Below are 27,021 nucleotides of genomic sequence, written 5' to 3'. Positions count from 1 at the left end.
GGGTCTTTGGATGTCGGCTATATGTTGTCTTACCTCCTTTAGTAATAGCATTAATGCTCCTGGCTAATGGCGCTAGCTTTTTCTGAAACTAGTTTCTTCTTGGAGGCTTTTTCCGCCGCTAATGCACGAGTCCGGATAACAATGTCACCTGTAATGCCACCTTTTGTAGCCTGCCATGACTTTTTGACTAAAGCTAAAGGAGTTTAAACTTGAAGTGGAGGTCAGATGAGTTGGAAACGACTTGTGTGGAGCTCTTAGTTCATGCGGCCATCTCGTTCAAGGGTCACGTGATCCCCATAACAGCCTATTTCTGTCATTTATTGGGTATTGTAGGCACTTGCCTTTGTTGGTAATTGCTGCAATATAGCCTGTTCAAAACTTTTGTCAAGGTTTAAACCAGTTTGCAATTGTTTTATTTCATTCTGTTGAGACATTTTCTTTAGCCAAATTAAGTTTAAATGAATGCTGTGTTTGCCACAATTTAATAGCCTGCTCATATACAGTGTGTTCTAAAATTTATTACATTTCCCGCCAATCTACACACAATGCCCCATAATGACAAAGCAAAAACAGATTTAAAAAAAAAATCTTTACAAATATATATAAAATATCACATTTACATAAGCATTCAGACCCTTTACTCAGTAATTTGTTGAACCACATTTGGCAGCGATTACAGCCTCGAGTCTTCTTGGCTATGACGCTACAATTGGCACACCTGTATTTGGGGAGTTTCTCCAATTCTTCTCTGCAGATCCTCTCAAGCTCTGTCAGGTTGCATGGGGAGAGTCGCTGCACAGCTATTTTCAGGTTTCTCCAGAGATTCGATCAGGTTCAAGTCTGGACTCTTGCTGGGCCACTCAAGGACATTCAAAGCCACTCCTGCGTTGTCTTGGCTGTGTGCTTAGGGTCGTTGTCCTGTTTGAAGGTGAACCTCGCACCAGTCTGAGCATTCTAGAGCACGTTTTCGTCAAGGATCTCTCTGTACTTTGTTCCTTTCATCTTTCCCTCGATCCTGACTGGTCTCCCAGTCCCTGCCACTGATAAACATCCCCACAGCATGATGCTGCCACCACCATGCTTCCCCGTAGGGATGGTGCCAGGTTTCCTCCAGATGTGACGCTTGGCATTCAGGACAAATAATTAAATCTTGGTTTCATCAGACCAGTGAATCTTGTTTCTCATGGTTTGAGAGTCCTTTAGGTGCCTTTTGGCAAACTCCAAGCGCCTTATGCTGAGTGGCTTCCGTCTGGCCACTCTACCATGAAGGCTTGATTGGTGGGGTACTGTAGAGATGGTTTATCTTCTGGAAGGTTCTCCCATCTCCGCAGAGGAAATCTGTAGCTCTGTCAGAGTGACCATAGGGTTCTGGGTCACCTCCCTGACCAAGGCCCTTCTTCCCCATTGCTCAGTTTGGCCAGGCGGCCAGCTCTAGGAAGAGTCTTGGTGGTTCTAAACTTCTTCCATTTAAGAATGATGGAGGCCACTGTGTTCTTGGGGACCTTCAATGCTGCAGACATTTTTTGGTACCCTTCCCCAGATCTGTGCCTCGACACAATCCTGTCTCTGAGCTCTACGGACATTTCCTTCAACATCATTTTTTGCTCTGACATGTACTGCTGTGGGACCTTTATATAGACAGGTGTGTGCCTTTCCGAATCATGTCCAATCAAGTTGTAGAAACATCAAGGACGATCAATCGAAACAGGATGCACCTGAGCTCAATTTCAAAAAAACTGTTTTCACTTTGTCATTATGTGGTATTGTGTGTAGATTGAGTATTATTTATTTTATTTTTTAAAACACTTTTTAGAATAATGCTGTAATGTAGCAAAATGAATGAACTGTATTCCCTATAAACAATGGCTTGACTTTTGATATTACCCGTCCAAAGTTACTCCTATAATATAATGCTTATCTTTCTATAACATATTCTGATAGATTTACATAAGGTTAATTTGTAAATGTTATAACTGTGTAGCAGATGCAGTAAACATCTGCCATAAAGAAATGCATGTGAGTGTCGTAGCATGTTGCCAGTCTCTCTCTCTCTCTGGGGACAGGCTAATGCATGTGGGTGTCGTAGCATGTTGCCAGTCTCTCTCTCTCTCTCTGGGGACAGGCTAATGCATGTGGGTGTCGTAGCATGTTGCCAGTCTCTCTCTCTCTGGGGACAGGCTAATGCATGTGGGTGTCGTAGCATGTTGCCAGTCTCTCTCTCTCTCTGGGGACAGGCTAATGCATGTGGGTGTCGTAGCATGTTGCCAGTCTCTCTCTCTCTCTGGGGACAGGCTAATGCATGTGGGTGTCGTAGCATGTTGCCAGTCTCTCTCTCTCTCTGGGGACAGGCTAATGCATGTGGGTGTCGTAGCATGTTGCCAGTCTCTCTCTCTCTCTCTCTGGGGACAAGCTAATGCATGTGAGTGTCGTAGCATGTTGCCAGTCTCTCTCTCTGGGGACAGGCTAATGCATGTGGGTGTCGTAGCATGTTGCCAGTCTCTCTCTCTCTCTGGGGACAGGCTAATGCATGTGGGTGTCGTAGCATGTTGCCAGTCTCTCTCTCTGGGGACAGGCTAATGCATGTGGTTGTTGTAGCATGTTGCCAGTCTCTCTCTCTCTCTGGGGACAGGCTAATGCATGTGGGTGTCGTAGCATGTTGCCAGTCTCTCTCTCTCTCTGGGGACAGGCTAATGCATGTGGTTGTTGTAGCATGTTGCCAGTCTCTCTCTCTCTCTGGGGACAGGCTAATGCATGTGGGTGTCGTAGCATGTTGCCAGTCTCTCTCTCTCTCTCTGGGGACAAGCTAATGCATGTGAGTGTCGTAGCATGTTGCCAGTCTCTCTCTCTCTCTGGGGACAGGCTAATGCATGTGGGTGTCGTAGCATGTTGCCAGTCTCTCTCTCTCTCTGGGGACAGGCTAATGCATGTGGGTGTCGTAGCATGTTGCCAGTCTCTCTCTCTGGGGACAGGCTAATGCATGTGGGTGTCGTAGCATGTTGCCAGTCTCTCTCTCTCTCTGGGGACAGGCTAATGCATGTGGGTGTCGTAGCATGTTGCCAGTCTCTCTCTCTCTCTGGGGACAGGCTAATGCATGTGGGTGTCGTAGCATGTTGCCAGTCTCTCTCTCTGGGGACAGGCTAATGCATGTGGTTGTTGTAGCATGTTGCCAGTCTCTCTCTCTCTCTGGGGACAGGCTAATGCATGTGGGTGTCGTAGCATGTTGCCAGTCTCTCTCTCTCTCTGGGGACAGGCTAATGCATGTGGTTGTTGTAGCATGTTGCCAGTCTCTCTCTCTCTCTGGGGACAGGCTAATGCATGTGGGTGTCGTAGCATGTTGCCAGTCTCTCTCTCTCTCTCTGGGGACAAGCTAATGCATGTGAGTGTCGTAGCATGTTGCCAGTCTCTCTCTCTCTCTGGGGACAGGCTAATGCATGTGGGTGTCGTAGCATGTTGCCAGTCTCTCTCTCTCTCTGGGGACAGGCTAATGCATGTGGGTGTCGTAGCATGTTGCCAGTCTCTCTCTCTGGGGACAGGCTAATGCATGTGGGTGTCGTAGCATGTTGCCAGTCTCTCTCTCTCTCTCTGGGGACAGGCTAATGCATGTGGGTGTCGTAGCATGTTGCCAGTCTCTCTCTCTCTCTGGGGACAGGCTAATGCATGTGGTTGTTGTAGCATGTTGCCAGTCTCTCTCTCTCTCTGGGGACAGGCTAATGCATGTGGGTGTCGTAGCATGTTGCCAGTCTCTCTCTCTCTCTGGGGACAGTGCATGTGTGTAACAGTACAAATTTAGACCGTCCCCTCGCCCATAGCCGGGCGCGAACTAGGGACCTTCTGCACACATCAACAGTCACCCTCGAAGCATCGTTACCCATCGCGCCACAAAAGCCGCGGCTCTTGCAGAGCAAGGGGAACTACTACTTCAAGGTCTCAGAGCAAGTGACGTCACTGATTGAAACGCTATTTAGCGCCCACGCTAACTAAGCTAGCCGTTTCACATCCGTTACACTCACCCCCCTTTTGACCTTCCTCCTTTTTCCGCAGCAACCAGTAATCCGGGTCAACAGCATCAATGCTACAGTACAAATTTAGACCGTCCCCTCGCCCATACCCGGGCGCGAACTAGGGACCTTCTGCACACATCAACAGTCACCCTCGAAGCATCGTTACCCATCGCGCCACAAAATCCGCGGCCCTTGCAGAGCAAGGGGAACTACTACTTCAAGGTCTCAGAGCAAGTGACGTCACTGATTGAAACGCTATTTAGCGCCCACGCTAACTAAGCTAGCCGTTTCACATCCGTTACATGTGGGTGTCGTAGCATGTTGCCAGTCTCTCTCTCTGGGGACAGGCTAATGCATGTGAGTGTCGTAGCATGTTGCCAGTCTCTCTTTCTCTCTCTGGGGACAGGCTAATGCATGTGAGTGTCGTAGCATGTTGCCAGTCTCTCTCTCTCTCTGGGGACAGGCTATATCTACACTGAACAAAAATATAAATGCAAGTCCCATGTTTCATGAACTGAAATAAAAGATCCCAGAAGTGTTCCACATGCTAAAAAAGCATATTTCCCACAATTGTTTACATCCCTGTTAGTGAGCATTTTATCCTAGGCTGCCGCACGACAGAAAAGTTACAATTTTAGGCTAGCGTGTTGTGCGACATGCGTAGTAGCCTCCCCTTTTTGTTGTTTCCTTCCCTTTCAACAGTTGGCCGTAATGACATGCTTCAATAATAAAAGGACTACAACAAGATGCAGATGGTGTTCTTTTTGCGTCACCAAGATTGAATGGTTACGGGTCTGAACAAATAACTGATATAGCCTCCTTTCAAACTCCCCAGCACATGGCCATTTCTATTGGCTGCTGTACTTTAACAAGAGCTTGCATCCCTCTTCCAATAGTCTATTAGTATAAGAAATGATAAAACTAAATTCTTCCAGCAAGCTATTCTAGTCTAGTTTTTCCTGGGACTCCAAGAGCGTTTAAGGAGTGAGGCCAATGGAGAGCGTGGCTCATATTGTGAGACAGAGGCTATAAATTAGAAGCTTATGCATAGCCCATCATTCATTTGTGATGTCCTTGAATTTATTACCTGGTCATTCCTCTTTCAGGTAATTCTCTCAATTTAAATAAATTCCTTAGGCCCTAATCTAAGGATTTCACATTTTAATACGGATTAAATCCAGCCCAAAGCCTAGTCCTGGACTAATATTCTCAAGAGATTCTCCTCCATCTGTGTCAGGGAAACCAGCCCTACAAGTCCTTAGAACCTGAAGTCACAGAACGGAGGCTAAAATGCATGTCATGGTTTTTAACACTATTATTGCATGTTTTGAAGTCTGGCACAAAAAGAGAATCATCAGCACTGCATCAAACATACAATCTTATTAGTTGTATGATATTTACAATAAATGCATCACTTTTCCCTCATATTAGTCTCTGGGTACTATGACAACAGCAGTTCCAATACTCCTAATAGCACAATGCAGCTCAACAGTAAATGACAGTGCTCAATAACAATGGGTTTAACGACATCCATCAACCTCTGCCCGGGTAGAGAGAGGTTTAGTTACGGTGAACTCTACCGGGGTAGAGAGGTTTAGTTAGGGTGAACTCTACCGGGGTAGAGCCACCCTATGCCTTGATGACAGCATTGCTGTCTCTTGGCATTCTCTCAACTTCATGAGGTAGTCACCTGGAATGCATTTATTTTGATTGGTTTAACATTTTTTTGGTTACTACATGATACCATACGTGTTATTTCAGTTTTGATGTCTTCACTACTTTTTTGGTCATGTTGGGGCGGCAGGGTGGTGGTTAGAGCATTGGACTAGTAACCGAAAGGTTACAAGTTCGAATGTATACATATCTGTCGTTCTGTCCCTGAACAGGCAGTTAACCCGCTGTTCCTAGGCCGTCATTGAAAATAAGAATTTGTTCTTAACTGACTTACTTAGTTAAATAAAGGTATAAATAAATGTAGTGTAACTCACTGTGCTTTAAACCACATGGACGCCTCACCTCACAAAATAAAACAATACATGCTGAGGCCAAGAACTCCTGAGCTCACCTAGAAAACCTGAAATAACATCAACAAGGTTTCAGAGTAAAAGTCCACAATAAGGTTTCAGCTCTGTGCTTTAATAACACTATCTGACCAGGTATACTAGCATCACTCAAATGAAGAAAACAATATCATGTACTTAAAATTAAATGTATCCTATGGCTATTACAGGAAACAAACCTAATTCAAGGCCTATCCATAGATATAAAACCACCTGGAACTAACAATATTCCAGTATTACTAGAACGTTGCTCTTTCATATACACATAAATAATAGAAACCTCTACTGTTTAAAGTAATCTATGAGAGGAGAGCAGTGGCGCTTCAAGAGATGAGACAAATGCTGTAGCCGGCTGTAGCTGGGAGGTGTACTGTACTCTGCTGGCTGTAGCTGGGAGGTGTACTGTACTCTGCTGGCTGTAGCTGGGAGGTGTACTGTACTCTGCTGACTGTAGCTGGGAGGTGAGGTGTGCTCTGCTGGCTGTAGCTGGGAGGTGTACTGTACTCTGCTGGCTGTAGCTGGGAGGTGTACTGTACTCTGCTGACTGTAGCTGGGAGGTGTACTGTACTCTGCTGACTGTAGCTGGGAGGTGTACTGTACTCTGCTGACTGTAGCTGGGAGGTGTATTCTGCTGACTGTAGCTGGGAGGTGAGGTGTACTCTGCTGACTGTAGCTGGGAGGTGTACAGTACTCTGCTGGCTGTAGCTGGGAGGTGTACTGTACTCTGCTGGCTGTAGCTGGGAGGTGTACTGTACTCTGCTGACTGTAGCTGGGAGGTGTACTGTACTCTGCTGGCTGTAGCTGGGAGGTGTACTGTACTCTGCTGACTGTAGCTGGGAGGTGTACTGTCCTCTGCTGGCTGTAGCTGGGAGGTGTACTGTACTCTGCTGACTTTAGCTGGGAGGTGTACTGTCCTCTGCTGGCTGTAGCTGGGAGGTGTACTGTACTCTGCTGACTGTAGCTGGGAGGTGTACTGTACTCTGCTGACTGTAGCTGGGAGGTGTACTGTACTCTGCTGACTGTAGCTGGGAGGTGTACTCTGCTGACTGTAGCTGGGAGGTGAGGTGTACTCTGCTGACTGTAGCTGGGAGGTGTACTGTACTCTGCTGACTGTAGCTGGGAGGTGTACTGTACTCTGCTGACTGTAGCTGGGAGGTGTACTGTACTCTGCTGACTGTAGCTGGGAGGTGTATTCTGCTGACTGTAGCTGGGAGGTGAGGTGTACTCTGCTGACTGTAGCTGGGAGGTGTACAGTACTCTGCTGGCTGTAGCTGGGAGGTGTACTGTACTCTGCTGGCTGTAGCTGGGAGGTGTACTGTACTCTGCTGACTGTAGCTGGGAGGTGTACTGTACTCTGCTGGCTGTAGCTGGGAGGTGTACTGTACTCTGCTGACTGTAGCTGGGAGGTGTACTGTCCTCTGCTGGCTGTAGCTGGGAGGTGTACTGTACTCTGCTGACTTTAGCTGGGAGGTGTACTGTCCTCTGCTGGCTGTAGCTGGGAGGTGTACTGTACTCTGCTGACTGTAGCTGGGAGGTGTACTGTACTCTGCTGACTGTAGCTGGGAGGTGTACTGTACTCTGCTGACTGTAGCTGGGAGGTGTACTCTGCTGGCTGTAGCTGGGAGGTGAGGTGTACTCTGCTGGCTGTAGCTGGGAGGTGAGGTGTACTCTGCTGGCTGTAGCTGGGAGGTGTACTGTACTCTGCTGGCTGTAGCTGGGAGGTGTACTGTACTCTGCTGGCTGTAGCTGGGAGGCGTACTGTACTCTGCTGGCTGTAGCTGGGAGGTGTACTGTACTCTGCTGACTGTAGCTGGGAGGTGTACTGTACTCTGCTGACTGTAGCTGGGAGGTGAGGTGTACTCTGCTGACTGTAGCTGGGAGGTGTACTGTACTCTGCTGGCTGTAGCTGGGAGGTGTACTGTACTCTGCTGACTGTAGCTGGGAGGTGTACTGTACTCTGCTGACTGTAGCTGGGAGGTGTACTGTACTCTGCTGACTGTAGCTGGGAGGTGTACTCTGCTGACTGTAGCTGGGAGGTGTACTCTGCTGACTGTAGCTGGGAGGTGAGGTGTACTCTGCTGGCTGTAGCTGGGAGGTGTACTGTACTCTGCTGGCTGTAGCTGGGAGGTGTACTGTACTCTGCTGACTGTAGCTGGGAGGTGTACAGTACTCTGCTGGCTGTAGCTGGGAGGTGTACTGTACTCTGCTGGCTGTAGCTGGGAGGTGTACTGTACTCTGCTCACTGTAGCTGGGAGGTGTAATGTACTCTGCTGACTGTAGCTGGGAGGTGAGGTGTACTCTGCTGGCTGTAGCTGGGAGGTGTGGTGTACTCTGCTGGCTGTAGCTGGGAGGTGTACTGTACTCTGCTGGCTGTAGCTGGGAGGTGTACTGTACTCTGCTGACTGTAGCTGGGAGGTGTACAGTACTCTGCTGGCTGTAGCTGGGAGGTGTACTGTACTCTGCTGGCTGTAGCTGGGAGGTGTACTGTACTCTGCTCACTGTAGCTGGGAGGTGTACTGTACTCTGCTGGCTGTAGCTGGGAGGTGTACTGTGCTCTGCTGACTGTAGCTGGGAGGTGTACTGTACTCTGCTGACTGTAGCTGGGAGGTGTACAGTACTCTGCTGGCTGTAGCTGGGAGGTGAGGTGTACTCTGCTGGCTGTAGCTGGGAGGTGTACTGTACTCTGCTGACTGTAGCTGGGAGGTGTACTGTACTCTGACTGTAGCTGGGAGGTGTACTCTGCTGACTGTAGCTGGGAGGTGAGGTGTACTCTGCTGACTGTAGCTGGGAGATGTACTGTACTCTGCTGGCTGTAGCTGGGAGGTGTACTGTACTCTTCTGGCTGTAGCTGGGAGGTGTACTGTACTCTGACTGTCTTGTGTGTTTGTACCACAGACAGGTGTGTGTTTAGTTCTCTCAGTGCAGACGAGTTACAGACAAACAACTAACAGGTGGAAGGACCTGATTAGCTGGCTATCTGAGTGTAAAAGGACCTGGTTGGTTCGAAGTGTAGATTAGTACAGCAGATCCCTGATGAGGAGAGAGACAACATACATTCATAAAGGGATTTCTGTCCATCTGTCATCTTGAAGACATTATGGAGTTGGGCCCAGTTCTGCTGCAGGTCAGCATCTCCCAGACTGTGGTCAAGGCCTCTCCTGAAGCCTTTAGGGGGTCCGAGGGGGTGTGTCGGGGTCTGGGTCAGCCTAGGCCTCAGTCCACTCTGGGTGTTGGGTTAGAGGTGGTCGTGCTCCTGGCAGCAGAGCTGTCCATTGGGGGGCCAGGGCCGTAGCGCCCCCTCCTGGTGGTTCTTGCAGAAGGAGTTGGGGCACAGCTGGCAGAAGGCCTCAGATGGCTTTCCACACACGTCACAGTGGTGCCACGGGCAGTCCCAGCGCCCTGAAACATAACATAGTTATATAATAGATATTATATTGGTTAACACATTATGTTATATACAGTGGGGCAAAAAATTATTTAGTCAGCCACCAATTGTGCAAGTTCTTCCACTTAAAGACGAGGCCTGTAATTTTCATCATAGGTACACTTCAACTATGACAGACAAAATGAGAAAAAATCCAGAAAATCACATTGTAGGATTTTTTATGAATTTATTTGCAAATTATGGTGGAAAATAAGTATTTGGTCACCTAAAAACAAGCAAGGTTTCTGGCTCTCACAGACCTGTAACTTCTTCTTTAAGAGGCTCCTCTGTCCTCCACTCGTTACCTGTATTAATGGCACCTGTTTGAACTTGTTATCAGTATAAAAGACACCTGTCCACAGCCCCAAACTCCACTATGGCCAAGACCAAAGAGCTGTCAAAGGACACCAGAAACTAAATTGTAGACCTGCACCAGGCTGGGAAGACTGAATCTGCAATAGATAAGCAGCTTGGTTTGAAGAAATCAACTGTGGGAGCAATTATTAGGAAATGGAAGACATACTAGACCACTGATAATCTCCCTCGATCTGGGGCTCCACGCAAGATCTCACCCCGGTGAGCAAAAATCCCAGAACCACACGGGGGGACCTAGTGAATGACCTGCAGAGAGCTGGGACCAAAGTAACAAAGCCTACCATCAGTAACACACTACGCCGCCAGGGACTCAAATCCTGCAGTGCCAGACGTGTCCCCCTGCTTAAGCCAGTACATGTCCAGGCCCGTCTGAAGTTTGCTAGAGAGCATTTGGATGATCCAGAAGAAGATTGGGAGAATGTCATATGGTCAGATGAAACCAAAATATAACTTTTTGGTAAAAACTCAACTCGTCGTGTTTGGAGGACAAAGAATGCTGAGTTGCATCCAAAGAACACCATACCTACTGTGAAGCATGGGGGTGGAAACATCATGCTTTGGGGCTGTTTTTCTGCAAAGGGACCAGGACGACTGATCCATGTAAAGGAAAGAATGAATGGGGCCATGCATCGTGAGATTTTGAGTGAAAACCTCCTTCCATCAGCAAGGGCATTGAAGATGAAATGTGGCTGGGTCTTTCCGCATGACAATGATCCCAAACACACCACCCGGGCAACGAAGGAGTGGCTTCGTAAGAAGCATTTCAAGGTCCTGGAGTGGCCTAGCCAGTCTCCAGATCTCAACCCCATAGAAAATCTTTGGAGGGAGTTGAAAGTCCGTGTTGCCCAGCAACAGCCCCAAAACATCACTGCTCTAGAGGAGATCTGCATGGAGGAATGGGCCAAAATACCAGCAACAGTGTGTGAAAACCTTGTGAAGACTTACAGAAAACGTTTGACCTCTGTCATTGCCAACAAAGGGTATATAACAAAGTATTGTATAAGTATTTGGTCAATAACAAAAGTTTATTTTCCACCATAATTTTCAAATAAATTCATAAAAAATCCTACAATGTGATTTCCTGGATTTTTTTTTCTCATTTTGTCTGTCATAGTTGAAGTGTACCTATGATAAATTACAGGCCTCTCATCTTTTTAAGTGGGAGAACTTGCACAATTGGTGGCTGGCTAAATACTTTTTTGCCCCACTGTATATAATATCATCATGTGTTGGGGTCAGATATATAATATATTTTTGAATATTTGTATTCGGTACAGGTTTCCATATTTTCACTGTCATTTAGGTTAGTATTATGGAGTAACTACAATGTTGTTGCTCCATCTTCAGTTGTCTCCTTTCATAGCCATTAAAACTCTGCTTTAAAGTCCCTATTGGCCTCATGGTGAAATCCCTGTGCGGTTTCCCTCTCCGGAAACTGAGTTAGGAAGGGTGACTGGGTGTATAGAGTACCACGGTATGAGTCATAATACCCATAAAACCTAGCAGTCAAACAGGGCAATAGTTCCAATTGTTTTTCAACCATTAACTGGTCCCATAGCCCTTATTTTAAGTGTTTTTAAAAATCCCCTTTGTTTCGTGTAGGCTTACCCTAATCTCTCTACGACAAGTGGACTTTATCAGTACATTCACCTTTATTCACCCCCCCAAAATGAAACACCAATTAGCTGCTAATGTGGCTATCATAAAGAACTACAAATGCCATGATGATCTGGACTCTGGATTAACGATCTAATGTTAGCTAAATGTAGCAATGAATAAATTGGCTACATTTCTTTCAATGGACAATTCTGTGAACTGTGCAAGTTTTAAATAATACCTGTTAACAAAGGTGTCAGAGATGACGTGCAGGTGCTGGCAGGGATTTGTAGTCTTGCACGATGTCTACTTTCATTCTAATTAGCATTTTAGAATCTGAGAGAGAATAGAGCTGAATATATTGATAGTCACCTTGCCCTAGAGAGATTTACATGGCTATCAAAACGTCATGCCAGGGTAAGCCTACACCAAACAGACCTTATTTTAATTCATTGTTAAATCCCCTATGGGAGGAATGAATGGTGGAAAAACGATTGGTACCATTTCCCTGTTTGACCGCTAGGGTATTATAACACCTACACTATGGGGCTCTATTGATATACCAACCAAAGTGTAATTAATAACTTAACCATGCTCAAAAGGGATATTCAATGTCTGCCTTTTTAATGGAATGTTTTAACCATCTACCCTTCTTTGCGAGGCATTGTAAAACCTCCCTGGTCTTTGTGGTTGAATCTGTGTTTGAAATTCACTGTTGGACTGAGGGACCTTACAGATAATTGTACATGTGTGATACAGAGATGAGGTAGCCATTCAAAAATCATGTTAAACACTATTATTGCACACAGAGTGAGTCCATGCAACTTATTATGAGACTTGTTAAGTACATTTTTACTCCTGAACTTATTTAGGCTCCTTGACATAAACAAAGGAGTTGAATATTATTGATGAGATATTTCAGCTTTTTATTCTTAATTAGGGTTAGGGTCTTACCGAATTGTCTCTTGGTATGGTCCAGGCAGGAGAGGTGGAAGGGTCAGGGGGTTAGGATCTTACCGAATTGTCTCTTGGTATGGTCCAGGCAGGAGAGGTGGAAGGGTCAGGGGGTTAGGGTCTTACCGAAGGGTCTCTTGGTGTGGTCCAGGCAGGAGAGGTGGAAGTGTCAGGGGGTTAGGGTCTTACCGAAGGGTCTCTTGGTGTGGTCCAGGCAGGAGAGGTGGAAGTGTCAGGGGGTTAGGGTCTTACCGAAGGGTCTCTTGGTGTGGTCCAGGCAGGAGAGGTGGAAGGGTCAGGGGGTTAGGGTCTTACCGAAGGGTCTCTTGGTTCGGTCCAGGCAGGAGAGGTGGAAGGGTCAGGAGTTAGGGGGTTAGGGTCTTACCGAAGGGTCTCTTGGTTCGGTCCAGGCAGGAGAGGTGGAAGGGTCAGGGGTTAGGGTCTTACCGAAGGGTCTCTTGGTGCGGTCCAGGCAGGAGAGGTGGAAGGCCTTGGTGCAGCTCTTCCTGTCACACAGAACCAGCTGACCTCCGTCTCCACAGCGGAAACACTCGTCCTCAGACTCCTTCCCCTCGTTCCGCGCCCGACGCTTCTTCACTTTCTTCTTGGCTTTCTTCCCCTTGGGCTCCGCGGCCTGGAAACCAGACGTCTGACAGGAAACAACAGTCAGATAGGAGCCTGGCCACCAGAGGTCTGACAGGAAACAGCACTAATGTAGGGGCCTGGCCACCAGAGGTCTGACAGGAAACAGTCAGATAAGGGCCTGGCCACCAGAGGCCTGACAGGAAACAGTCAGATAGGGGCCTGGCCACCAGAGGTCTGACAGGAAACAGTCAGATAGGGGCCTGGCCACCAGAGGTCTGACAGGAAACAGTCAGATAGGGGCCTGGCCACCAGAGGCCTGACAGGAAACAGTCAGATAGGGGCCTGGCCACCAGAGGTCTGACAGGAAACAGTCAGATAGGGGCCTGGCCACCAGAGGTCTGACAGGAAACAGCACTAATGTAGGGGCCTGGCCACCAGAGGTCTGATTGGAAACAGTCAGATAGGGGCCTGGCCACCAGAGGTCTGACAGGAAACAGTCAGATAGGGGCATGGCCACCAGAGGTGTGACAGGAAACAGCACTAATGTAGGGGCCTGGCCACCAGATGTCTGACACGAAACAGCAGTCAGATAGGGGCCTGGCCACCAGAGGTCTGGAACAGGAGACAATAGTCAGGTGGACCTCGAGACTGTCATGTGTTTGAGTTTTTTATAAAGTGTCCCCATTCTAAATCTTTCGATCATTTCTGATTGTTCCCGAGAGGAGCAAACTCACCTTGGGCCGATCTCCAAGGAAACCGCTACAGTTGGAAGCCCCACAGCGACACGCCGTCTTTTCATTACCAAGGCAATCCAGGTTGTAGTTGAAGGTGAGCTCTGTCCCTGGAAACCACAAAACACCATGTTAATGTCATGGTTGGGATCTGAACCCATGTCTCCCACGGGAGAAACCAACGTCAGACCAAGAGGAAATTCCCTTTTGAGCCGAGGGTGACACTGATTTTGAATTCGCAGGTAGGGCTACCTCCTCACGAGACCATGAGCCTGACTCATGTTTGGTACATTAACACACTGTCCCTTTATTAAACCACAAAACACCAACTAACTAAGTCAACCATAAAACAAGAGAACAGTGGACATGTCTGGGTTCTCACCAGCAGGGATGTCACAGACAGCGAACAGCCCAACTCTCGTGTCTCCGTTCACCGTCCACTTCTGAGTGTCACAGTTGGGCTGGCAGCTGTGGTTCATGAAGCGGGAGTAGTTCCCTTTAGGGCCAGCGTCTATGATCCGGTCCTGGAAACACAGGTCAGGCAGGTGAAGAGGTATGCAGTAACAGATGATCCTGTCCTGGAAACCCAACAGGTCAGTGTCCAGGCCAGCAGTAACATTATAACAGGTCAGTGTCCAGGCCAGCAGTAACATTATAACAGGTCAGTGTCCAGGCCAGCAGTAACATTATAACAGGTCAGTGTCCAGGCCAGCAGTAACATTATAACAGGTCAGTGTCCAGGCCAGCAGTAACATTATAACAGGTCAGAACAGTGTCCAGGCCAGCAGTAACATTATAACAGGTCAGTGTCCAGGCCAGCAGTAACATTATAACAGGTCAGTGTCCAGGCCAGCAGTAACATTATAACAGGTCAGAACAGTGTCCAGGCCAGCAGAAACATTATAACAGGTCAGTGTCCAGGCCAGCAGTAACATTATAACAGGTCAGAACAGTGTCCAGGCCAGCAGTAACATTATAACAGGTCAGAACAGTGTCCAGGCCAGCAGTAACATTATAACAGGTCAGAACAGTGTCCAGGCCAGCAGTAACATTATAACAGTCCAGTGTCCAGGCCAGCAGTAACATTATAACAGGTCAGAACAGTGTCCAGGCCAGCAGTAACATTATAACAGGTCAGTGTCCAGGCCAGCAGTAACATTATAACAGGTCAATCCAGTGTCCAGGCCAGCAGTAACATTATAACAGGTCAATCCAGTGTCCAGGCCAGCAGTAACATTATAACAGGTCAGTGTCCAGGCCAGCAGTAACATTATAACAGGTCAGAACAGTGTCCAGGCCAGCAGTAACATTATAACAGGTCAGAACAGTGTCCAGGCCAGCAGTAACATTATAACAGGTCAGAACAGTGTCCAGGCCAGCAGTAACATTATAACAGGTCAGAACAGTGTCCAGGCCAGCAGTAACATTATAACAGGTCAGAACAGTGTCCAGGCCAGCAGTAACATTATAACAGGTCAGTGTCCAGGCCAGCAGTAACATTATAACAGGTCAATCCAGTGTCCAGGCCAGCAGTAACATTATAACAGGTCAATCCAGTGTCCAGGCCAGCAGTAACATTATAACAGGTCAGAACAGTGTCCAGGCCAGCAGTAACTTTATAACAGTCCAGTGTCCAGGCCAGCAGTAACATTATAACATGTCAGTGTCCAGGCCAGCAGTAACATTATAACAGGTCAGGTCAGTGTCCAGGCCAGCAGTAACATTATAACAGGTCAGAACAGTGTCCAGGCCAGCAGTAATATTATAACAGGTCAGAACAGTGTCCAGGCCAGCAGTAACATTATAACAGGTCAGAACAGTGTCCAGGCCAGCAGTAACATTATAACAGGTTAGAACAGTGTCCAGGCCAGCAGTAACATTATAACAGGTCAGTGTCCAGGCCAGCAGTAACATTATAACAGGTCAGAACAGTGTCCAGGCCAGCAGTAACATTATAACAGGTCAGAACAGTGTCCAGGCCAGCAGTAACATTATAACAGGTTAGAACAGTGTCCAGGCCAGCAGTAACATTATAACAGGTCAGTGTCCAGGCCAGCAGTAACATTATAACAGGTCAGAACAGTGTCCAGGCCAGCAGTAACTTTATAACAGTCCAGTGTCCAGGCCAGCAGTAACATTATAACATGTCAGTGTCCAGGCCAGCAGTAACATTATAACAGGTCAGGTCAGTGTCCAGGCCAGCAGTAACATTATAACAGGTCAGAACAGTGTCCAGGCCAGCAGTAATATTATAACAGGTCAGAACAGTGTCCAGGCCAGCAGTAACATTATAACAGGTCAGAACAGTGTCCAGGCCAGCAGTAACATTATAACAGGTCAGAACAGTGTCCAGGCCAGCAGTAACATTATAACAGGTCAGTGTCCAGGCCAGCAGTAACATTATAACAGGTCAGAACAGTGTCCAGGCCAGCAGTAACATTATAACAGGTCAGTGTCCAGGCCAGCAGTAATATTATAACAGGTCAGTGTCCAGGCCAGCAGTAACATTACAACAGGTCAGTGTCCAGGCCAGCAGTAACATTATAACAGGTCAGTGTCCAGGCCAGCAGTAACATTACAACAGGTCAGTGTCCAGGCCAGCAGTAACATTATAACAGGTCAGAACAGTGTCCAGGCCAGCAGTAATATTATAACAGGTCAGAACAGTGTCCAGGCCAGCAGTAACATTATAACAGGTCAGAACAGTGTCCAGGCCAGCAGTAATATTATAACAGGTCAGAACAGTGTCCAGGCCAGCAGTAACATTATAACAGGTCAGAACAGTGTCCAGGCCAGCAGTAACATTATAACAGGTCAGTGTCCAGGCCGGCAGTAATATTATAACAGGTCAGAACAGTGTCCAGGCCAGCAGTAATATTATAACAGGTCAGAACAGTGTCCAGGCCAGCAGTAATATTATAACAGGTCAGAACAGTGTCCAGGCCAGCAGTAATATTATAACAGGTCAGAACAGTGTCCAGGCCAGCAGTAACATTATAACAGGTCAGTGTCCAGGCCAGCAGTAACATTATAACAGGTCAGAACAGTGTCCAGGCCAGCAGTAACATTATAACAGGTCAGTGTCCAGGCCAGCAGTAACATTATAACAGGTCAATCCAGTGTCCAGGCCAGCAGTAACATTATAACAGGTCAATCCAGTGTCCAGGCCAGCAGTAACATTATAACAGGTCAGTGTCCAGGCCAGCAGTAACATTATAACAGGTCAATCCAGTGTCCAGGCCAGCAGTAACATTATAACAGGTCAGAACAGTGTCCAGGCCAGCAGTAACATTATAACAGGTCAGTGTCCAGGCCAGCAGTAACATTATAACAGGTCAGAACAGTGTCCAGGCCAGCAGTAACATTATAACAGTCCAGTGTCCAGGCCAGCAGTAACATTATAACAGGTCAGTGTCCAGGCCAGCAGTAACATTATAACAGGTCAGTCCAGTGTCCAGGCCAGCAGTAACATTATAACAGGTCAGTGTCCAGGCCAGCAGTAACATTATAACAGGTCAGTGTCCAGGCCAGCAGTAACATTATAACAGGTCAGAACAGTGTCCAGGCCAGCAGTAACATTATAACAGGTCAGAACAGTGTCCAGGCCAGCAGTAACATTATAACAGGTCAATCCAGTGTCCAGGCCAGCAGTAACATTATAACAGGTCAGAACAGTGTCCAGGCCAGCAGTAACTTTATAACAGTCCAGTGTCCAGGCCAGCAGTAACATTATAACATGTCAGTGTCCAGGCCAGCAGTAACATTATAACAGGTCAGGTCAGTGTCCAGGCCAGCAGTAACATTATAACAGGTCAGAACAGTGTCCAGGCCAGCAGTAATATTATAACAGGTCAGAACAGTGTCCAGGCCAGCAGTAACATTATAACAGGTCAGAACAGTGTCCAGGCCAGCAGTAACATTATAACAGGTTAGAACAGTGTCCAGGCCAGCAGTAACATTATAACAGGTCAGTGTCCAGGCCAGCAGTAACATTATAACAGGTCAGAACAGTGTCCAGGCCAGCAGTAACATTATAACAGGTCAGAACAGTGTCCAGGCCAGCAGTAACATTATAACAGGTTAGAACAGTGTCCAGGCCAGCAGTAACATTATAACAGGTCAGTGTCCAGGCCAGCAGTAACATTATAACAGGTCAGAACAGTGTCCAGGCCAGCAGTAACTTTATAACAGTCCAGTGTCCAGGCCAGCAGTAACATTATAACATGTAGGTGTCCAGGCCAGCAGTAACATTATAACAGGTCAGGTCAGTGTCCAGGCCAGCAGTAACATTATAACAGGTCAGAACAGTGTCCAGGCCAGCAGTAATATTATAACAGGTCAGAACAGTGTCCAGGCCAGCAGTAACATTATAACAGGTCAGAACAGTGTCCAGGCCAGCAGTAACATTATAACAGGTCAGAACAGTGTCCAGGCCAGCAGTAACATTATAACAGGTCAGTGTCCAGGCCAGCAGTAACATTATAACAGGTCAGAACAGTGTCCAGGCCAGCAGTAACATTATAACAGGTCAGTGTCCAGGCCAGCAGTAATATTATAACAGGTCAGTGTCCAGGCCAGCAGTAACATTACAACAGGTCAGTGTCCAGGCCAGCAGTAACATTATAACAGGTCAGTGTCCAGGCCAGCAGTAATATTATAACAGGTCAGTGTCCAGGCCAGCAGTAACATTATAACAGGTCAGAACAGTGTCCAGGCCAGCAGTAACATTATAACAGGTCAGAACAGTGTCCAGGCCAGCAGTAATATTATAACAGGTCAGAACAGTGTCCAGGCCAGCAGTAACATTATAACAGGTCAGAACAGTGTCCAGGCCAGCAGTAATATTATAACAGGTCAGAACAGTGTCCAGGCCAGCAGTAACATTATAACAGGTCAGAACAGTGTCCAGGCCAGCAGTAACATTATAACATGTCAGAACAGTGTCCATGCCAGCAGTAACATTATAACAGGTCAGAACAGTGTCCAGGCCAGCAGTAACATTATAACAGGTCAGTGTCCAGGCCGGCAGTAATATTATAACAGGTCAGAACAGTGTCCAGGCCAGCAGTAATATTATAACAGGTCAGAACAGTGTCCAGGCCAGCAGTAATATTATAACAGGTCAGAACAGTGTCCAGGCCAGCAGTAATATTATAACAGGTCAGAACAGTGTCCAGGCCAGCAGTAACATTATAACAGGTCAGTGTCCAGGCCAGCAGTAACATTATAACAGGTCAGAACAGTGTCCAGGCCAGCAGTAACATTATAACAGGTCAGTGTCCAGGCCAGCAGTAACATTATAACAGGTCAATCCAGTGTCCAGGCCAGCAGTAACATTATAACAGGTCAATCCAGTGTCCAGGCCAGCAGTAACATTATAACAGGTCAGTGTCCAGGCCAGCAGTAACATTATAACAGGTCAATCCAGTGTCCAGGCCAGCAGTAACATTATAACAGGTCAGAACAGTGTCCAGGCCAGCAGTAACATTATAACAGGTCAGTGTCCAGGCCAGCAGTAACATTATAACAGGTCAGAACAGTGTCCAGGCCAGCAGTAACATTATAACAGTCCAGTGTCCAGGCCAGCAGTAACATTATAACAGGTCAGTGTCCAGGCCAGCAGTAACATTATAACACAGGGGTGTCAAAGTCAAATGGACGGAGGGCCAAATAAAAAAATCAGCTACAAGACGAGGGCCGGACTGTTCGAATGTTCATTGAAAAATGTTTAAATGACGCATATAGTCTAGTGAACCTAATTGAACCTACTGAAAACCTAACAAATATATTACAATATGATCAGATAAATAAAGCAATATTTTCTTATGGCTCTGTCAGTAATCTTTAATTTTCAACAGACACAAAAGACAAATTTCCTTTATATAAATATCCCCATAACATGAACATTAAATGAAAGAAACCGGTATTCAAGGCACCATCAGTAGACTATATTTTCTATTTTAGCAAAAGTGGGCTAAATTTACTTCAAAGAAAAAACAATAATAGCAATTTTCTATCATCCACTCAACTGAAATATTTTTAAAATATAATTGGATTGAAATACAAAAAAATAAAGTGCAAAAATCTATTAATCAAAAACAACACTTTGTTTAAGGAGAAGTAACATGCAGTGAAAACAAATATTACATTTTAACTTTTAAACTTGAACTGAGTAAAAACTCTAAATATGTGATTGCACAGTAATGTTCACTTGTTTGAGGTTGAGGGTGATACTTGGTGGTGTCCCATCTTTTCCACAAGTTCATCAATGTTCGGGGTAAGGCTCTGAGCTGAAGAAATCCTCAGAATTGAGTGGAGGTGTTCAGCAGTAAGTCGACTTCTGTGTGATGTTTTGTTCAGGTTCATCAAAGAAAACAGTTGTTCACACAGGTATGTGCTGCCAAACATAGACAACGTTTGAGCAGCCTGGATGCGCAGCTGGGGCATTGTGCCGGGGAGGAAACGGGCGAACTCCGCAGCACCCACTGCCGCATATTTTGCCCTCAGTGCATCATTGCATTGGAGGTCAATCAACTCCATTTGGAGGTTTGGTGGTGAGCTTTCCACGTCAACAGCAAATGGGTTACCGAGCAGTTCCAACCTGCTTTTTTGTGCTTCAAAGTCAGCAAATCGGCGTCGAAAGTCAGCGGCAAGCATACCTATTTTATCAGCCAACTGTGTGCTCGGGAACGCACTGGTAGAGAGCTTCTCTTTCATGGTCTGGCAGCTGGGAAAGTGGCTCAAATTTTCTTTCCGCATCTGCGTCTCCCACAGAGTCAGTTTGGTTTTAAATGCCTTCACTGTACTGTACATATCAGAGATGACACGATCCCGACCCTGCAGCTGCAAGTTTATTGCATTCAGATGACTCGTAATGTCACACAGAAAAGCCATTTCACACAGAAACATTTCGTCTCGGAGTTGTGTTGTGTCTTTCCCTTTGCTGTCCAAGAACAGACAAATCTCCTCACGAAGCTCGAAACATCTTTGAAGCACCTTTCCCTGGCTTAGCCATCGCACCTCTGTGTGATAAGGCAAATCACCATGCTCCGTTTCTAACTCCGTCAGAAATGCCTTGAACTGGCGGTGATTCAAACCTTTGGCTCTGATAAAGTTAACTGTGCGCGTGATGATGCTCATTACATGCTCCATTTTCAAGGCTTTACCGCACAACGCTTCCTGGTGTATGATACAATGATAAGCTGTCAGCTCACCTGTCGCGTTTTCCTCTTGCATCTTTTCCCGTATCTTCGCCACCAGTCCGCTCCTGTGTCCACACATCGCAGGTGCTCCGTCGGTTGTCAAACCCACGAGTTTTTCCCAAGGCAGCTCCATCTCATTTACACATCTTGACACCTCTTCATACAAATCATGCCCCGTAGTTGTGCCATGCATAGGACGTAAAGCCAAAAACTCCTCTGTCACGCTTAGGTTGGAGTCCACTCCGCGGATGAAAATTGACAACTGGGCAATGTCAGAAATGTCGGTGCTCTCATCCACAGCCAAGGAATATGCAATAAAATCTTTTCCCTTTTTCACAAGCTGCTCTTTTAGATTGATGGACAACTGGTCTACTCTCTCGGCAATGGTGTTTCTGCTCAGACTCACATTTAAAAAGAGTTGCCTTTTTTCTGGGCAAACTTCGTCACAAACTTTAATCATGCAGTTTTTGATGAAATCCCCCTCCGTAAATGGCCGGGCTGATTTAGCGATCTCTTCTGCCAAAATAAAACTGGCCTTGACAGTTGCGTCCGCGTGTGTGTCCGCGTGTTTCGTTTCATAATGTCGTCTCAGATTATACTCTTTCAGTACCGCCACACTTTCTCCACACAGAAGACACACAGGTTTTCCAGCTACCTTCGTGAACATATACTCCGACTCCCACCTTGTTTGAAACCCCCGGTTCTCAGTATCCACCTTCCGTTTTGCCATTTTTGATGGGTATCTGAAAGTTAATTTTACTGTGATGCTGACGACTGCTGTGCCAATAAATATTGAAATGAAGCAGCCTACTGCTCGGTGCGTCACCTTTGCATTGTGGGAAATGTAGTATTGGTGCGTGTAAAAGATCTGCGGGCTGCCGGCTTGCTGCGGGCCGGTTCTAATAATAAATCAAGATCATCCCAGGGGCCGTAAAAAACCTTCTTGCGGGCCGGATGTGGCCCGCGGGCCTTGACTCTGACATATGTGTTATAACAGGTCAGTCCAGTGTCCAGGCCAGCAGTAACATTATAACAGGTCAGTGTCCAGGCCAGCAATAACATTATAACAGGTCAGTGTCCAGGCCAGCAGTAACATTATAACAGGTCAGAACAGTGTCCAGGCCAGCAGTAACATTATAACAGGTCAATCCAGTGTCCAGGCCAGCAGTAACATTATAACAGGTCAGAACAGTGTCCAGGCCAGCAGTAACTTTATAACAGTCCAGTGTCCAGGCCAGCAGTAACATTATAACAGGTCAGGTCAGTGTCCAGGCCAGCAGTAACATTATAACAGGTCAGAACAGTGTCCAGGCCAGCAGTAATATTATAACAGGTCAGAACAGTGTCCAGGCCAGCAGTAACATTATAACAGGTCAGAACAGTGTCCAGGCCAGCAGTAACATTATAACAGGTTAGAACAGTGTCCAGGCCAGCAGTAACATTATAACAGGTCAGTGTCCAGGCCAGCAGTAACATTATAACAGGTCAGAACAGTGTCCAGGCCAGCAGTAACATTATAACAGGTCAGAACAGTGTCCAGGCCAGCAGTAACATTATAACAGGTTAGAACAGTGTCCAGGCCAGCAGTAACATTATAACAGGTCAGTGTACAGGCCAGCAGTAACATTATAACAGGTCAGAACAGTGTCCAGGCCAGCAGTAACTTTATAACAGTCCAGTGTCCAGGCCAGCAGTAACATTATAACATGTCAGTGTCCAGGCCAGCAGTAACATTATAACAGGTCAGGTCAGTGTCCAGGCCAGCAGTAACATTATAACAGGTCAGAACAGTGTCCAGGCCAGCAGTAATATTATAACAGGTCAGAACAGTGTCCAGGCCAGCAGTAACATTATAACAGGTCAGAACAGTGTCCAGGCCAGCAGTAACATTATAACAGGTCAGTGTCCAGGCCAGCAGTAACATTATAACAGGTCAGAACAGTGTCCAGGCCAGCAGTAACATTATAACAGGTCAGTGTCCAGGCCAGCAGTAATACTATAACAGGTCAGTGTCCAGGCCAGCAGTAACATTACAACAGGTCAGTGTCCAGGCCAGCAGTAACATTATAACAGGTCAGTGTCCAGGCCAGCAGTAACATTACAACAGGTCAGTGTCCAGGCCAGCAGTAACATTATAACAGGTCAGAACAGTGTCCAGGCCAGCAGTAACATTATAACAGGTCAGAACAGTGTCCAGGCCAGCAGTAATATTATAACAGGTCAGAACAGTGTCCAGGCCAGCAGTAACATTATAACAGGTCAGAACAGTGTCCAGGCCAGCAGTAATATTATAACAGGTCAGAACAGTGTCCAGGCCAGCAGTAACATTATAACAGGTCAGAACAGTGTCCAGGCCAGCAGTAACATTATAACATGTCAGAACAGTGTCCAGGCCAGCAGTAACATTATAACAGGTCAGAACAGTGTCCAGGCCAGCAGTAACATTATAACAGGTCAGTGTCCAGGCCGGCAGTAATATTATAACAGGTCAGAACAGTGTCCAGGCCAGCAGTAATATTATAACAGGTCAGAACAGTGTCCAGGCCAGCAGTAATATTATAACAGGTCAGAACAGTGTCCAGGCCAGCAGTAATATTATAACAGGTCAGAACAGTGTCCAGGCCAGCAGTAACATTATAACAGGTCAGTGTCCAGGCCAGCAGTAATATTATAACAGGTCAGAACAGTGTCCAGGCCAGCAGTAATATTATAACAGGTCAGAACAGTGTCCAGGCCAGCAGTAACATTATAACAGGTCAGTGTCCAGGCCAGCAGTAACATTATAACAGGTCAGAACAGTGTCCAGGCCAGCAGTAACATTATAACAGGTCAGAACAGTGTCCAGGCCAGCAGTAACATTATAACAGGTCAGAACAGTGTCCAGGCCAGCAGTAACATTATAACAGGTCAGTGTCCAGGCCAGCAGTAACATTATAACAGGTCAGTGTCCAGGCCAGCAGTAACATTATAACAGGTCAGTGTCCAGGCCGGCAGTAACATTATAACGGGTCAGAACAGTGTCCAGGCCAGCAGTAACATTATAACAGGTCAGAACAGTGTCCAGGCCAGCAGTAACATTATAACAGGTCAGAACAGTGTCCAGGCCAGCAGTAACATTATAACAGGTCAGTGTCCAGGCCAGCAGTAACATTATAACAGTCCAGTGTCCAGGCCAGCAGTAATATTATAACAGGTCAGTGTCCAGGCCAGCAGTAATATTATAACAGGTCAGAACAGTGTCCAGGCCAGCAGTAACATTATAACAGGTCAGTCCAGTGTCCAGGCCAGCAGTAACATTATAACAGGTCAGAACAGTGTCCAGGCCAGCAGTAACATTATAACAGGTCAGAACAGTGTCCAGGCCAGCAGTAACATTATAACATGTCAGTGTCCAGGCCAGCATTAACATTATAACAGGTTAGAACAGTGTCCAGGCCAGCAGTAACATTATAACAGGTCAGAACAGTGTCCAGGCCAGCAGTAACATTATAACAGGTCAGTGTCCAGGCCAGCATTAACATTATAACAGGTTAGAACAGTGTCCAGGCCAGCAGTAACATTATAACAGGTCAGAACAGTGTCCAGGCCAGCAGTAACATTATAACAGGTCAGTGTCCAGGCCAGCAGTAACATTATAACAGGTCAGAACAGTGTCCAGGCCAGCAGTAACATTATAACAGGTCAGAACAGTGTCCAGGCCAGCAGTAACATTATAACAGGTCAGTGTCCAGGCCAGCATTAACATTATAACAGGTTAGAACAGTGTCCAGGCCAGCAGTAACATTATAACAGGTCAGAACAGTGTCCAGGCCAGCAGTAACATTATAACAGGTCAGTCAAGTGTCCAGGCCAGCAGTAACATTATAACAGGTCAGTGTCCAGGCCAGCAGTAACATTATAACAGGTCAGTCAAGTGTCCAGGCCAGCAGTAACATTATAACAGGTAATGTAGAAGTGAGTGATGTCATAGTTTACCTTGCCGATGGTGAGCATGTAGAAGTGAGTTATGTTATAGTTTACCTTGTCGATGGTGAGCATGTAGAAGTGAGTGATGTCATAGTTTACCTTGCCGATGGTGAGCATGTAGAAGTGAGTGATGTCATAGTTTACCTTGTCGATGGTGAGCATGTAGAAGTGAGTGATGTCATAGTTTACCTTGTCGATGGTGAGCATGTAGAAGTGAGTGATGTCATAGTTTACCTTGTCCATGTTGAGCATGTCGAAGTGAGTGATGCCATAGTTTACCTCGTCGATGGTGAGCATGTAGAAGTGAGTGATGTCATAGTTTACCTTGTCGATGGTGAGCATGTAGAAGTGAGTGATGTCATTCTCCTGGTAGTACTTGATCCTGGAGCGACATTCCTCTTCATCGATCAGCTCTCCGATGTACTCATTCACAAACTCACCCTGCAGGAGAGGCAAGAAATCAAATCAGGGATACAGCATCACCCAGTCAGACTACTGATACACCCTCATCACCCAATCAGATCACCGATTAACCTTCATCAACCAATCAGATCACTGAAACACCATCAACCAATCAGATCACAGATTTTCCTTTTTCTTCTGTGAAGGGTTCAAATCAGACAGACAATCCACCATCCTGACCCTCCAGGTACCCCCATAAAAACCCTCCCTATACCACCCCTGGGTGGACCATTCTTGATACTCACAGGAAACTGTTGAGCGTGAAAAACCCAGCAAAATTGCAGTTCTTGACACAAACCGCTGCATCTGGCACTTACTACCGTACCCTGTTCAAAGGCACTTGAATCGTTCGTCTTGCCCATTAACCCTCTGAATGGTCCACCAACACAGACAGCATCGTGAAGAAGGCGCAGCAGCGCCTCTTCAACCTCAGGAGGCTGAAGAAATTTGGCTTATCACCAAAAGCACTCAAACTTCTACAGATGCACAATCGAGAGCATCCTGTCGGGCTGTATCACCGCCTGGTACGGCAACTGCTCCGCCCACAACCGTAAGGCTCTCCAGAGGGTAGTGAGGTCTGCACAACGCATCACCGGGGGCAAACTACCTGCCCTCCAGGACACCTACACCACCCGATGTCACACGAAGGCCATAAAGATCATCAAGGACAACAACCACCCGAGCCACTGCCTGTTCACCCCGCTATCATCCAGAAGGCGAGGTCAGTACAGGGGCATCAAAGCTGGGACCGAGAGATCTATCTCAAGGCCATCAGACTGTTAAACAGCCACCACTAACATTGAGTGGCTGCTGCCAACACACTGACTCAACTCCAGCCACTTTAATAATGGGAATTGATGGGAAATTATGTAAAATATATCACTAGCCACTTTAAACAATGCTACCTAATATAATGTTTACATACCCTACATTATTCATCTCATATGTATATGTATATACTGTACTCTATATCATCTACTGCATCTTTATGTAATACATGTATCACTAGCCACTTTAACTATGCCACTTTGTTTACATACTCATCTCATATGTATATACTGTACTCAATACCATCTACTGTATCTTGCCTATGCCGCTCTGTACCATCACTCATTCATATATCTTTATGTACATATTCTTTATCCCCTTACACTGTGTACAAGACAGTAGTTTTGGAATTGTTAGCTAGATTACTTGTTGGTTATTACTGCATTGTCGGAACTAGAAGCACAAGCATTTCGCTACACTCGCATTAACATCTGCTAACCATGTGTATGTGACAAATAAAATTTGATTTGATTTTGATTTGATTTGAAATATACAATCCATGTCTCAATTTTCTCAATAATTAAAAATCAAGTTTTATACAATCAGTGTATTTATTGTTTATATGTGTTGGGCTTTAACTGAACTATGTCATGTATGGGTATGAAATTAGTCAAATTAGTCAACCTTTTCGGAGCCCAGATTTCTAAATCCCATCATTGGATGGTTTGGTAGTTGGGTTTCCCAAGGGACTCCCCAGAGGACAGCATAGCTGACCTAAGTTGTAAATATTGAGAAAAGGAGTAGTCTGGTAATGTGTATCTTTCAAATCTTGGACTGTTCTTAAACCATTACTGTCCATGATAAATCGGAAACAGTACAGATTCCACATTCAGATCA

The 27,021-nt window shown here is 46.3% G+C and overlaps 1 protein-coding gene across 4 annotated transcripts in view; it reads right to left on the bottom strand.

Annotated features, from left to right (window-relative positions):
- Positions 1–8,855: 8,855 nt before the first annotated feature.
- The window catches only part of nsd2 (nuclear receptor binding SET domain protein 2), a 71,007-nt gene continuing 52,841 nt past the window's right edge, over positions 8,856–27,021 (bottom strand). For all 4 annotated transcript variants that reach the window (XM_036962378.1, XM_036962377.1, XM_036962380.1 and 1 more), the window contains 5 exons: positions 25,219–25,335; positions 14,109–14,250; positions 13,730–13,836; positions 12,858–13,059; positions 8,856–9,460 (listed from right to left, as the gene is read on the bottom strand). In XM_036962378.1, the coding sequence (XP_036818273.1) occupies positions 9,297–9,460; positions 12,858–13,059; positions 13,730–13,836; positions 14,109–14,250; positions 25,219–25,335 (732 nt within the window). In that variant the 3' untranslated portion in view covers positions 8,856–9,296. The remainder of the gene's footprint in view (positions 9,461–12,857; positions 13,060–13,729; positions 13,837–14,108; positions 14,251–25,218; positions 25,336–27,021) is intronic.

This window comes from Oncorhynchus mykiss, chromosome 25, assembly GCF_013265735.2.
Source record: "Oncorhynchus mykiss isolate Arlee chromosome 25, USDA_OmykA_1.1, whole genome shotgun sequence".
Classification (NCBI taxonomy): domain Eukaryota; kingdom Metazoa; phylum Chordata; class Actinopteri; order Salmoniformes; family Salmonidae; genus Oncorhynchus; species Oncorhynchus mykiss.
The sequence above is the reverse complement of the archived record's forward strand: the minus strand, read 5'-3'. Positions and strand labels throughout refer to the sequence as shown.